General features: G+C 38.5%; 2 protein-coding genes across 3 annotated transcripts; one reads left to right on the plus strand and one right to left on the minus strand.

The window, feature by feature from the left end:
• Nucleotides 1-1,488: 1,488 nt before the first annotated feature.
• Nucleotides 1,489-5,422, plus strand: LOC122012009. The gene is made up of 6 exons (XM_042568459.1): nucleotides 1,489-1,669; nucleotides 2,377-2,680; nucleotides 2,787-3,438; nucleotides 3,866-4,065; nucleotides 4,147-4,391; nucleotides 4,465-5,422. The coding sequence occupies exons 2-6, from the start codon at nucleotides 2,409-2,411 to the stop codon at nucleotides 5,250-5,252; spliced, it is 2,157 nt and encodes a 718-aa protein (XP_042424393.1). The 5' UTR covers nucleotides 1,489-1,669; nucleotides 2,377-2,408; the 3' UTR covers nucleotides 5,253-5,422.
• A 346-nt stretch (nucleotides 5,423-5,768) lies between these two features.
• Nucleotides 5,769-9,475, minus strand: LOC122012008. Of its 2 annotated transcripts, XM_042568457.1 has the most exons (5): nucleotides 9,438-9,475; nucleotides 9,041-9,370; nucleotides 8,874-8,965; nucleotides 7,114-7,839; nucleotides 5,769-6,886 (listed from the first exon to the last, which is right to left on the minus strand). In XM_042568457.1, exons 2-5 carry the CDS (start codon nucleotides 9,174-9,176, stop codon nucleotides 5,963-5,965), a joined length of 1,878 nt encoding a protein of 625 aa, XP_042424391.1. In that variant the 5' UTR covers nucleotides 9,177-9,370; nucleotides 9,438-9,475; the 3' UTR covers nucleotides 5,769-5,962. The 2 variants fall into 2 exon arrangements, with proteins under 2 accessions (XP_042424391.1, XP_042424392.1); XM_042568458.1 differs by lacking the exon at nucleotides 9,438-9,475 and having other exon boundaries at nucleotides 8,874-8,962; nucleotides 9,041-9,395.
• Nucleotides 9,476-10,545: the final 1,070 nt, after the last annotated feature.

The raw sequence follows: 10,545 nt of genomic DNA on the forward strand, positions 1-10,545 counted from the left end.
AGAAGGCGACAGGCAACAAGATCGATTGGCGAAGGGCTGGCCTGAGATTAGATGGAACGACATCGATGGCTGGAGGTGGCAGAAAGGTGAGGAGATGGTGACTACCTGCTGGCAACAGCGTGAGCCGAAGGGGCAATCGATGCGTGGCGATGAGAAGAAAGGGAGAGAACCTAATAGAGGGAGCTTTGACATGTATCAACATTAGTGTTGAGAGGTCGTGGTCGGTGGCAAGGGAGCCACATAAGTGCAGCGTATGTGAGAAGAGGAGGTCATGCGTGAGCGTGAGAGTGGTTGAGGGGGCATTCGTCGAAGGCGATGGTGACTACAAAGCTAGGGGAGAGAGAGAGAGGCCGTTGGAGAGAGGGAAGGGGGAGTTGGTGGCTCCCCTTAATATCCATTTCTCTCCTCAATTTCAACCCTAAAAGGGGGGGAAAAAGAAGGAAAAAACGGAAAACTCTCTGTCGACGTAGAGTCTATTTCATACCTCCGCATCACTAGCAATTATCTTCTACAATTGTAGAAGCTAGCTTTTACACGTTGTAGATGCTAACATCTAATTTTTACAATAGTGACTTTGTATATTTTGATTTTGCATCTCTAGTGATAACTTGATTAAAATAACATTTCAACGTGCAAAACAAAATGATAAGGGTCCCATGACACTCACTACTTTTCAAATGATGATCACGATCGACCGTATAGAAGTTAGCATGTAGCTTCTATAACGTGTAGGAGCTAGCGTTATAAAAGTTATATGCTTAGCTTCTAGAAAAGTGATTTAATATCATTTTGATTTTAATTTTCTAATTGATAACCTGATTAAAATATTATTTCAATGAGTAAAACAACATGTAGATTTCATGACACTCAATACATTTTAAATGAATATAATCTAATTTTGACTTGAACGTATAGAAACTAGCATGTAGCTTCTATAATATGTAACAACTACTTGTTAACTTTTACACGTAGAAGTTAGCTAGTAATTTTTACATGATGTAGAAGGGATTTTTTTTAGAGAAAATCATGGAAGGAGTGCCTATTTGACTTTTCTTTTTAATATTAATATAATATTTCTCTTAATTTGGAGGCGTCATTTTGATTTTTTATACCTTCTTTCATTCATTCAAATAAGTCAAGACCATCAAAAATAAATGAAAAATGAAAAATGAAAAGGAATGGTCAAATATTTTCAAATATTACTTGAAATTGTTAATATTAAAATATTTTTAGTTTTTTTATTGTAAAAAAACAGAATACTTTTCTCCTGTATTTTTTTATTTTAATGGATTTAACTTTCAACCTATAAAATTAGTTAGTCAAATTTAAACATATTGGAAAACTATGGGACAAAGTGAAACATAGGCAGTGAATGCAAATTGAAAACATTAGGGGAGCGAACAAATAATCTGAAAACTTGGGAGGGTGAAATCGAAATTTGAAATATTGAAGGGGTGCTTCTGAGGAGTTAAACTGTGCTGCCCCGCACCTGCTCGAGCAATTGACGACACCAAGCAAGCGGCGCTTCTAACAAAACCCCGACAGCCCTGCGCAAACCCTAAATCAGCTTCCCCTCCTCGCTATGCCTCCCTCGCCGCCTTGTTCTCGACGGTCGTATACGTCGCCGCCTACCACGGAAGTGACCGCTCTGTTGTATTCCGATACTCAGGTCCGCGCTCTTCCTTCTCGCAGTTCTTTTCTCTCTGTATTCCTCTTCTGCGAGTGTCACTGCCTCTGCACCTGAAACTATCAGTTTCTTCTCTTCTCTCTACTGCCGCGATCTATGGCGGTACTACAAAGTTCCACCCACCGCCAAGTTCGTGGCAGTTACACTTGGAGAGTGCGTAGGCCAGCAAGTTTTCTTCTTTATCTTATCGCTTGAAATGCCAGAAGTCTTTCTTTCTTGAAAAAAAAGCTATCTTCTTAAGTAAGTCTGCAGCATTAAAGCCTTAATGGATATCTCTTGTCTGTTGCTTTCTCCTCCTCTATTAATGTTTTACTAAGTAGGACATGGTTCTCGGCTTTTGCCTTGTTCCGAATTCCACATGCTGCATGTGCCCACTTTTTCCCTTCTTTATTCATTTACATTTTAGAGTTTTTTTCCCTCTCTTCAACCTACTCTTTGTAGATATTTCACTGATAATTGTACGCAATTCAAGTTATTAGCCAGATTTCCAAATGACGTCTCTTGTTTTATTGATAATATCTCAATTAAGATTTAAAAAAAAAAAACTAAAACCTTGTGTTTTCCTTGTCCTTCCTTAGATTTTGCAAGTTTCTTGTTAATTATTGTTGGCATATATTTAGTGTCCTCTGAGTTCAAGGAACAAGGTCATCTTGGGTATGCATTATGGGTGTAATCTATTATTTTTACAGGTTGTATAGAGCTTGAAAATAGGAGTGAGAAAATGGAGATAAAGTACTCAATTGATGATATCATGGTCCAGGATCCTCCAACAGAGGAGTTCTCTGCCTCGGACCTCACTTGGACCAAGTATGGAAGCTTCGAGCATCATTTGGATGATGTTGCACTCATTCCTTATGAACGAGTTGAAGCCTTTATCAACGGAGAATGTTCAATTGCTGAGCACCCTACTCGATTCCATATTGAAAGAGGAAGAAAGAGAGAGAAGGGTAGCCTAAAGGAATACAAAAATGATGAATATCTCCTATACAGGCTGTGAGTTCTTGTTGTGTTGATTTCGTCTTGCATCATTTCCAATCTTGCTAGATCTGTATGCATGTTCTAATTTGTCCTTTTTTTCCAATTACCCTAACATCTGAAGATACTGGTGTTCATTTGGACCTGAGAACTATGGCGAGGGAGGAACCATATTACCAAGCAGAAGATATAGGCTCAACACAAGAAATCGTGCTGCCCGGCCACAATCCATGCGTGGTTGCACTTGCCATTTTGCTGTCAAGCGCTTGTATGCACGACCATCGGTTGCTCTTATCATATATCATGAGAGGAGACATGTGAACAAATCTGGTTTCATATGCCATGGTCCTCTTGATCGAGATGCAATTGGCCCAGGGGCTAAGAAAGTTCCCTACATTTGCAGTGAAATCCAACAACAGACCATGTCCTTGATTTATCTTGGCATCCCAGAAGAAAATATATTGCAAGCTCATATAGAGGGTGTCCAACGTTATTGTGGTCCAAATGCAAGTGCAAATAGTCTTGCCTCTCAGTATGTCCAGAAGATTGGAATGATCATCAAGAGGTCCACACATGAGCTAGATTTGGATGACCAAGCTAGTATTCGCATGTGGGTTGAGAGAAATAAAAAATCAGTGTTCTTCTACCAGGATTCTTCAGAGACTGATCCATTCATATTGGGAATCCAAACACATTGGCAGTTGCAGCAGATGATTAGGTTCTGTCATCAAAGCATCTTAGCATGTCACTCATCGTTCGGCATAAGCAAGCTCAAGGTATTTAACTGATAATTCATTCCTGATTTTTTTTATCAGGTTTGTGTTTGGTTTCTCAGATGCATTCTAGCATTTTTGTAGTATGGTACTATTGTTTAGTTCTGGCATGCAGCTTACAAGTTATGAGCTTTTGTCTCAGACTTATTAGATTACAGCAATTCTACAAGCCAGTTAAATGGATGCATTTCATCAAAGGAAGTAAGGCAGTTACTACCCTTGCATTCAATGATATGTTGGTATCTTCTAAGAGTTTGTACATCTATAAATGACTCCACTTGTCACTGGATGTTGAGAATTGAAATCATTGTTAAGGAAATGCCCATCTTACTTGCTGCTTTTATGAATATTCAAATGACAAAGTAGAGTGATTATACCTTAACCATTAATCAAGCAGAATCTTATGCTATGAGCCTCTTTGTTCTTGCAGTATCCACTGCATACACTCCTTGCTTTTGACTCCAGGCAACATGCTTTACCTGTTGCTTGGGTCATAACCCGAACTATCACTAAGCAGGATGTTGCTAAGTGGATGAAAGCTCTCGTGGACAGGATTCATGCTGTTGATTCAGCTTGGGGAATTGGTGGGTTTATTATTGATGATCCAGCTTTAGAGATGGATCCCATTAGGCAAGTTGTCAGTTATTAAACTGTTATTGTGGTATCATTTATTAGAATAATCTCCTCGCTAAAAGAATTAGTGCTCTACAGGGAGATCTTTTGCTGTCCCATTCTCTTCTCTCTATGGCGAATTCGTAAATCATGGCTCAGGAATGTGATAAAGAAATGTGGTCACATTGAAGTTCAGCGAGAAATATTTAAACACTTGGGCAAGATAATATACAGTATATGGACTAAAGACAATCCTATCGATACCATGGAAGAATTATTTCAGGATTTCGTTGACCAGACCGCCTTCCTTCAGTATTTCAAGGCATTTTGGGTTCCAAAAATTGGTGAGTTCCTTTCTTATTTTTATGATAGTCTGATGGTTCTAAATTTTCATAAATCTATTTTCAATCATGTTAGAGATGTGGCTTGGAACTGTTAAGAGTCTACCACTTGCTAGCCAGGAGGCCTGCAGTGCTATCGAAGGATATCATGTAAAGTTGAAGCTGAAAGTCTATGATGATTCTCACCTTGATGCGCTCCAACGGGTGGATTGGTTAGTTCATAAGCTAACAACTGAGCTTCATTCTGGTTACTGGCTTGATCTATATGCTGATGAAAGTGGGTCCTTCAAATCGGTCAAAGAGGACTATATATATTCCACTTCATGGCAGAGGGCTATGTTGATTCCAGATGAAGCTGTTACATTTGATGATAAAGAGCATCTCTTTGCTAAGGTTCAAAGCAAGAATCACAGTGGTCAAGTGCGCACCATCTGGAATCCTGGGTCTGAGTTTGCTCACTGCGATTGTTCGTGGTCAATGCAAGGGAACCTATGCAAGCACATTATAAAGGTTAACATGCTCTGCCAACATAAAAAAGAGTATCAGCCTTCAATGTCATACCTCTCATTTCAGGATGTGTTACTCGATCTTTGGAAGAGACCAATGGATGACTCACTCGCACTTGATCTATCTAATGCGTGGGCTACTCAACTGCAGCACAAGACCCAGAGACTTGTGGAGCTTACTATTACTGGTGATATCGCCAAAGTGACCAACAAATTTCCCTTAAAATGGGCGTGTAGGAAAAGTAGGACATCAACTGGCAAACCATCTAGCACTGTTGCTCTTTCTACCACCACCAAAGGAAAAATTACGAAAAGAGTTACGGCTAAGAGGAAGAGTCGCAAGCGGAAGAGAATCTAGGGTCAATCAATCCTCATGACTTTTACATTTCTTCAAAGTGATGAGGCAAGTTATACGAAAAAAACCGAGTGTTTTTGTTTCTTTTGATAACCTTAGTTGATTGAATATATTGAAAAAGCAGTTGAAATTCTTTAGAAAATTATTGCCCCAATCAATGCGGCAAAAGGACATCCTATCCCATGGTTACCCTCTCATCTATGTCCGATACATGCATTCTTTTTTGCAATTTTTTAAAAGGCCACTAAAATCAATTATTATTTTGCCAAGACAATTGTCTTATTTAATGCCAGGCCTTTCGTTTCCAAGATGCTCGTAGAAAAATTAACAACAATTACGGAATTAATCAATTTCCTAAAAGTATTTAAAATTTTATGAAATTATAATATTTGGCTCAATAATGTTATTTAGGATTTAAATAATAATAAATGTATTTTTTTTAAAAAATCTCTTTTTTGTATTTAGCATTTTTATTTAAGAGAAAGTATGGGTATGTTTTTTGAGAGACCTCAGCAGGAAATCACACAACATGGCGCTTCGAGACTTATGTATCTTATCTAACTCGAGATGTCACAAATACAGATCAAAGCCTTGAAAACAGAATTAAAAACCACATAAGTTATTCTCAAACCCCACAAGTTGATCTTCATTTTCATAATTATCTTGTTCGAGTTTAGTTACTCCACCAAGTGATGCTATATGATGGTTTTGCCTCAAAATGCATTTGTATCCTCTTCTTGTATAGCAGATATCTTTTCCCTTGGAATTTCAAATGTAGATCTGAAACAACTCTCACTCCATGCGGTGTCACTCTTCCATCTATCAGTTTTGTATTTGATTTTGAATAACTCTTGTGTCGAAGGATGCTTCTCAGAACACGAGAGATCACTATTGCATGAGTTCCTTCTCATATCTCCTGAACAACACGATGAAACAGCTGCCTTTGTATCAGAAGTATTATCTGGAAAGTTTTTTGCCTTCTTGCGGGTGTGCTTTCTGAGGACCATCTTCAGCTTGCCAAGGACTTTTGAACCAAATGATTTATGATGCTTTGATCTTCCTGTACTGCTGTTACTCATCATGGAAGAGACAGAAGGTGAACTATTTGGATATTTGTTGATAACTCGTTGTGAAGAGCAATCAGATAAATGACAATCATTCAAGTTCTTGTCCTTCTGATCTATACCAAAACTTCCATATTGAATCACAACTTCATGTTTTTCCTCTGTCTCAGCACCCAAGTCTTCACTTGGACAACTTCCTGCAACTTTCTCAAAGGAAGTCGCGGAACTCCTTTGCTCACGCTTCAACATGTTGCTCGTTTTGGGTGGATTGCAGTTCTCAGTGTCCACGTCATTCAAGTACTTGTTCTGATCGATGTCGGAATCTGCTGGTAGAATAGCAGTTTGTTCTGGTTTCTTCTCTGCTCCAGTACTCAAGCTTTCAATTGGAGAAATTTTTGCTGATTTCTTACTGGATGTTGCAGAATCCCACTGCTCACTCTCAAACAAAGTATTGATTTGCCAAGCTTGCACCATGTTTGTAAATTCTGCAATATGATCACCCAGTAGCCGTACAATTTCCATTTCTTCTTGGTTTGCTTCTATTAGGTAACTCATCACCATGTCCTCTTCACTCTAGTGTCAAAACAAAAGGGTGGAAGTTCATGATCAAGGAAGGGTTAACAATTGATGAGCAGTAATTTCAAAACAGTTGAATGACAAAAGGCCAAGTAACAAAACTTAGAGATTTGAAAGGAATGATAATTTTTTTGTGATGGTCAAGAATAAAATTGCAAATATATGTTATGTTCTAAAATTTAAAAACAAAACGGAAGAAAAGGTGAACTATAGATCAGCCTTACCTCTTGGTCATTTGGGGAGCAACTGGAGGAGGCCAGATTTTCTGCAACCTCCAACTTATCAACCAGCTCTACTTCCGTGCTCATGTTTAATTTTGTAAGATTTCCCTTCTCAGTTTCCATCTCCAGCATCTTTGAGCTATCCTTGATCTTGGCATCACCTTGTTGTTTGTCTTCAGTTTTATTAGCCATCATGGTGATCCTTTTTGGCTCCAAAGCTGCCATCTTATGACTCAGGTGCCACCAATCAGATTGCAATGCCCTGATCAGACAAGCTACAACCATTATCACAGTCTCAAACTCCCTGATCATTCCCCAGCACTCTGGGTTCCAAATCACGAGATGATGATTTTCTTCATTTTGTGAATGAAATTTTATGTACAGATTATTAGCCTTCATCAGATTATTTTTTAGCTGCTCCTCAATTTCTCTCATTAAATCCTGCTGATTATTTGAAACACAGCAATCAAGTGAATGACTTCTCTTCTGTTCTTGAATTTCTGCAGTTTCTTGCTCCATCTCCACCTTCTCGGCTTCTGATTCAGTATAAGTTGGTTGCTTAATAATGCTCTCTGGGTATACTGGAAGTTGCTCGACTGGTGGTAAGTGACAACCCTCTTCAACCCAACTCTTGATGATGCTTGGAGAAGTCCTCTGGATGGCACCGATGGCCCTGGTGGTATTTGTGATATCTGAAGTTCCACGCATGATCTTTGCCAAGACTCCCTCCTTCACATTAAAGAAAATGAATTATTAACATCTAAAAATTATTATTTTTTTTTTCAAAATGCACAACAATAAATCTAGAACTTTACACTCTTTCATGACAATGCTTTCAGAATAATTCATGAATCATTCAAATACAGCTACCTTAGAACCATCGGGTTTTTACAGAATTGGAATTTTATTTCTAACATTGTAGCAAGTTCCAGTGTTAAAAAAAAAAAAAATCCCAAAAACATTGATCAAAATTGGTCCAATTTATGCTTGAGATTTCTCCAGAGACTATGAATCTAGAGATCTCCCCAACTTAGAAATCCATTACTTGCTCACATAGCTGATGCTCATCAAGTTATATGCCAGATATGGTTCGTCTTTATGCTAATTTCACAGCCTTTTTGCAATCTTGTGAACTACTCCAACGTAGAGGTTGTTACACCTTGAAAGTTGAAGAACTGTAATGTTCAGGAATGGCACCGATCAGGCACCAACTATTTGAATCCAATTAAATTGCCACTAGGGTTCTTAATCCATTCAAGGTCCTGTTAGTTGAATCCAATTAAATAAAATTACCACTAGCGTTCTTATTCTTCTACCCAAAATCCAACCTGATATGCCAAAGGAATAGCCAAACCCATGGTACCTGCCTACACCCAACTTAAATGTGTTTACTATGTGAACAGCAATGAGCTAAAGAAAACTCCAGGAGAAAACTCGTTTCTCCTTAAAAAGGATTGTGCTGCATACTAACAAACATGTCATTATCATATGAATGCAAAAACTAGAAATGGAATTCCAACTATCATTTTCCCAATCAAATCCAAACATAAAAATAGGAACATTAATTCTTGAGAAGTGTTTTCTATCTATTCAACAGGAATAAATTCCAAACAAAATGATCTTCAGCTTGAGCTAGGTTGCAAAACTTGTCTCATAGTTCAAGCTTAATTCAACATGATCATGTCGAGGATCTTAACCTATAGATGAATAAATTCAGACCATGTTTCTAACACAGAAACTTGCCTCCGATCGCAATCACTTACACTTTCTCGGATATGAAGCTCATCTTTGAAGATTCTGCTAGCTCCAGAGAAAACAGTAGACTGGCCAACGCCGCCTGCTTCAGAGCTTGCTGCTGTTGAATCATCAAACATACGAAAACGTTATCGGTAAAACAAGAAAGATTTAAGTGCTATTGTAAAACAAATACCCGAAGAGGATGAACCCGGTAGATTAGGGTTGACCGCCAAATACCCAGCAATGGGAACAGAGACAGCAAAACCTAGCTTTGAGAGCAGCAACCTGACGTCCACCTCTCTGCTTTTCTCAAACAAAGCTCTCATCATCTGTGCCAAGGCATGGAAGAAGAACAAATCCCCGAACCAGTCGACGAGGAGCGGGAGGTCGATCGGATCCGTCCGATCTCGAGGAGAATGATCCGCTCAGCTTTGCTTCACTCCGCCATCTTCTTCCCACGAATAAACTAAGCAAAGACCAACTTCTCGTAACATCTCAACTGGATCGAAGGCGAATGGGAAAACTGAGGAAGACATTGATCAAATTTAAACCAAAATTTTCAAAAGAGTAAAAGAATCGTTAATTCTTACCCTGTCAGAAAAGAAACTGATGGAGGCAAATTCACCGGGCGCACGTTGTTTTTGTTTTTGTTTTTTGTTTTTCTCATTTTTACTAAATACCTTTATTTTTGGTACACGATTATTTAAGCAAATAATACAGGTTTAAAGAAAACATCAAAATAATAATAATAATAATAATAATAATAATAATAATTGATGTGGATTATAATGAGCGGACCTTGAAGATGGCGTGACAGTCAAAATCAAAAGGACGTGACAGTCAAAATTAATAGAGAAGAACAGTCCAGCGCCAATGCTCGATTTAGTGCTTTATCCTTGAACTAAAAAGACAATGCGCCCGGTTATTCAATAGCCGATTGAGTTTAAGAATGATCGTCCTTATAGGTCGGTTGGAATAACCGACCACCTCACATTTGACCAACCATAGACCTGATCAGAAGGAGAGTCAAACTCCTTACTCTGTATGAGTCATTCTACATATGTCTGGTTGACCTATTCAATAATAAAACTAAACGGATTTATAGGATTCCATACACATCTCTGTAATGCCCAAGTATAAGATAGTCTTATACATTCGGTTAGAATGCCAACTACACTTTAACCACAAGTTAGGTTACGCCCGACCGGACAAGGTTCCTACCGGATCTAAGGCACTTTGGCTCAAAATACCGATCGGATTGCTCAGAACGCAGTTTCGTTTCTCTAGAAGCTCATTGTATGCCCGGCTAGACAAAAGACTGACTGGGTCTAAGTTGCTTATCTTCATATTACTGTCCGAACGAATATATAACATGTGCATGTCATCAGAGAGATTTCCAGTGCGCACAGGTTATCATGTTATTTCTCAAACAGATTCCCAACATATTCAAGGCATTCTATTACTTCTCGAGCAGATTTCTACATATCCTTCAATACATAACAAGACATCTTAATACAAAGACTCGCATAAAGACGACTGACCTTATAGGCTGGCATGGACATATTCAACCGACAGTATAATCAGAGAATCCTAATAACCTGTTAGAATAACAAACATGTGGCAAAGAATATTCTTATGAAAACTTCTTTAGAGACCATTGTGTCTCCCATTAGCCGACCATTTATAACACATTCTTTC

This window comes from Zingiber officinale, chromosome 8A, assembly GCF_018446385.1.
Source record: "Zingiber officinale cultivar Zhangliang chromosome 8A, Zo_v1.1, whole genome shotgun sequence".
In the NCBI taxonomy this organism is placed as follows: domain Eukaryota; kingdom Viridiplantae; phylum Streptophyta; class Magnoliopsida; order Zingiberales; family Zingiberaceae; genus Zingiber; species Zingiber officinale.

What these genes read in the sequence shown, in the direction of transcription:
- LOC122012009 (XM_042568459.1), top strand. Translation starts at nt 2,409, where the DNA reads ATGGAGATAAAGTACTCAATTGATGATATCATGGTCCAGGATCCTCCA. An exon ending in TTAGAGATGGATCCCATTAG is followed by an intron (nt 4,066 to 4,146) that starts GCAAGTTGTCAG and finishes AGTGCTCTACAG; the next exon opens with GGAGATCTTTTGCTGTCCCA. An exon ending in ATTTTGGGTTCCAAAAATTG is followed by an intron (nt 4,392 to 4,464) that starts GTGAGTTCCTTT and finishes CAATCATGTTAG; the next exon opens with AGATGTGGCTTGGAACTGTT.
- LOC122012008 (XM_042568457.1), bottom strand. Translation starts at nt 9,176, where the DNA reads ATGATGAGAGCTTTGTTTGAGAAAAGCAGAGAGGTGGACGTCAGGTTG. An exon ending in ACCGGGTTCATCCTCTTCGG is followed by an intron (nt 8,966 to 9,040) that starts GTATTTGTTTTA and finishes ATGATTCAACAG; the next exon opens with CAGCAAGCTCTGAAGCAGGC. An exon ending in AGCTTCATATCCGAGAAAGT is followed by an intron (nt 7,840 to 8,873) that starts GTAAGTGATTGC and finishes TTTAATGTGAAG; the next exon opens with GAGGGAGTCTTGGCAAAGAT.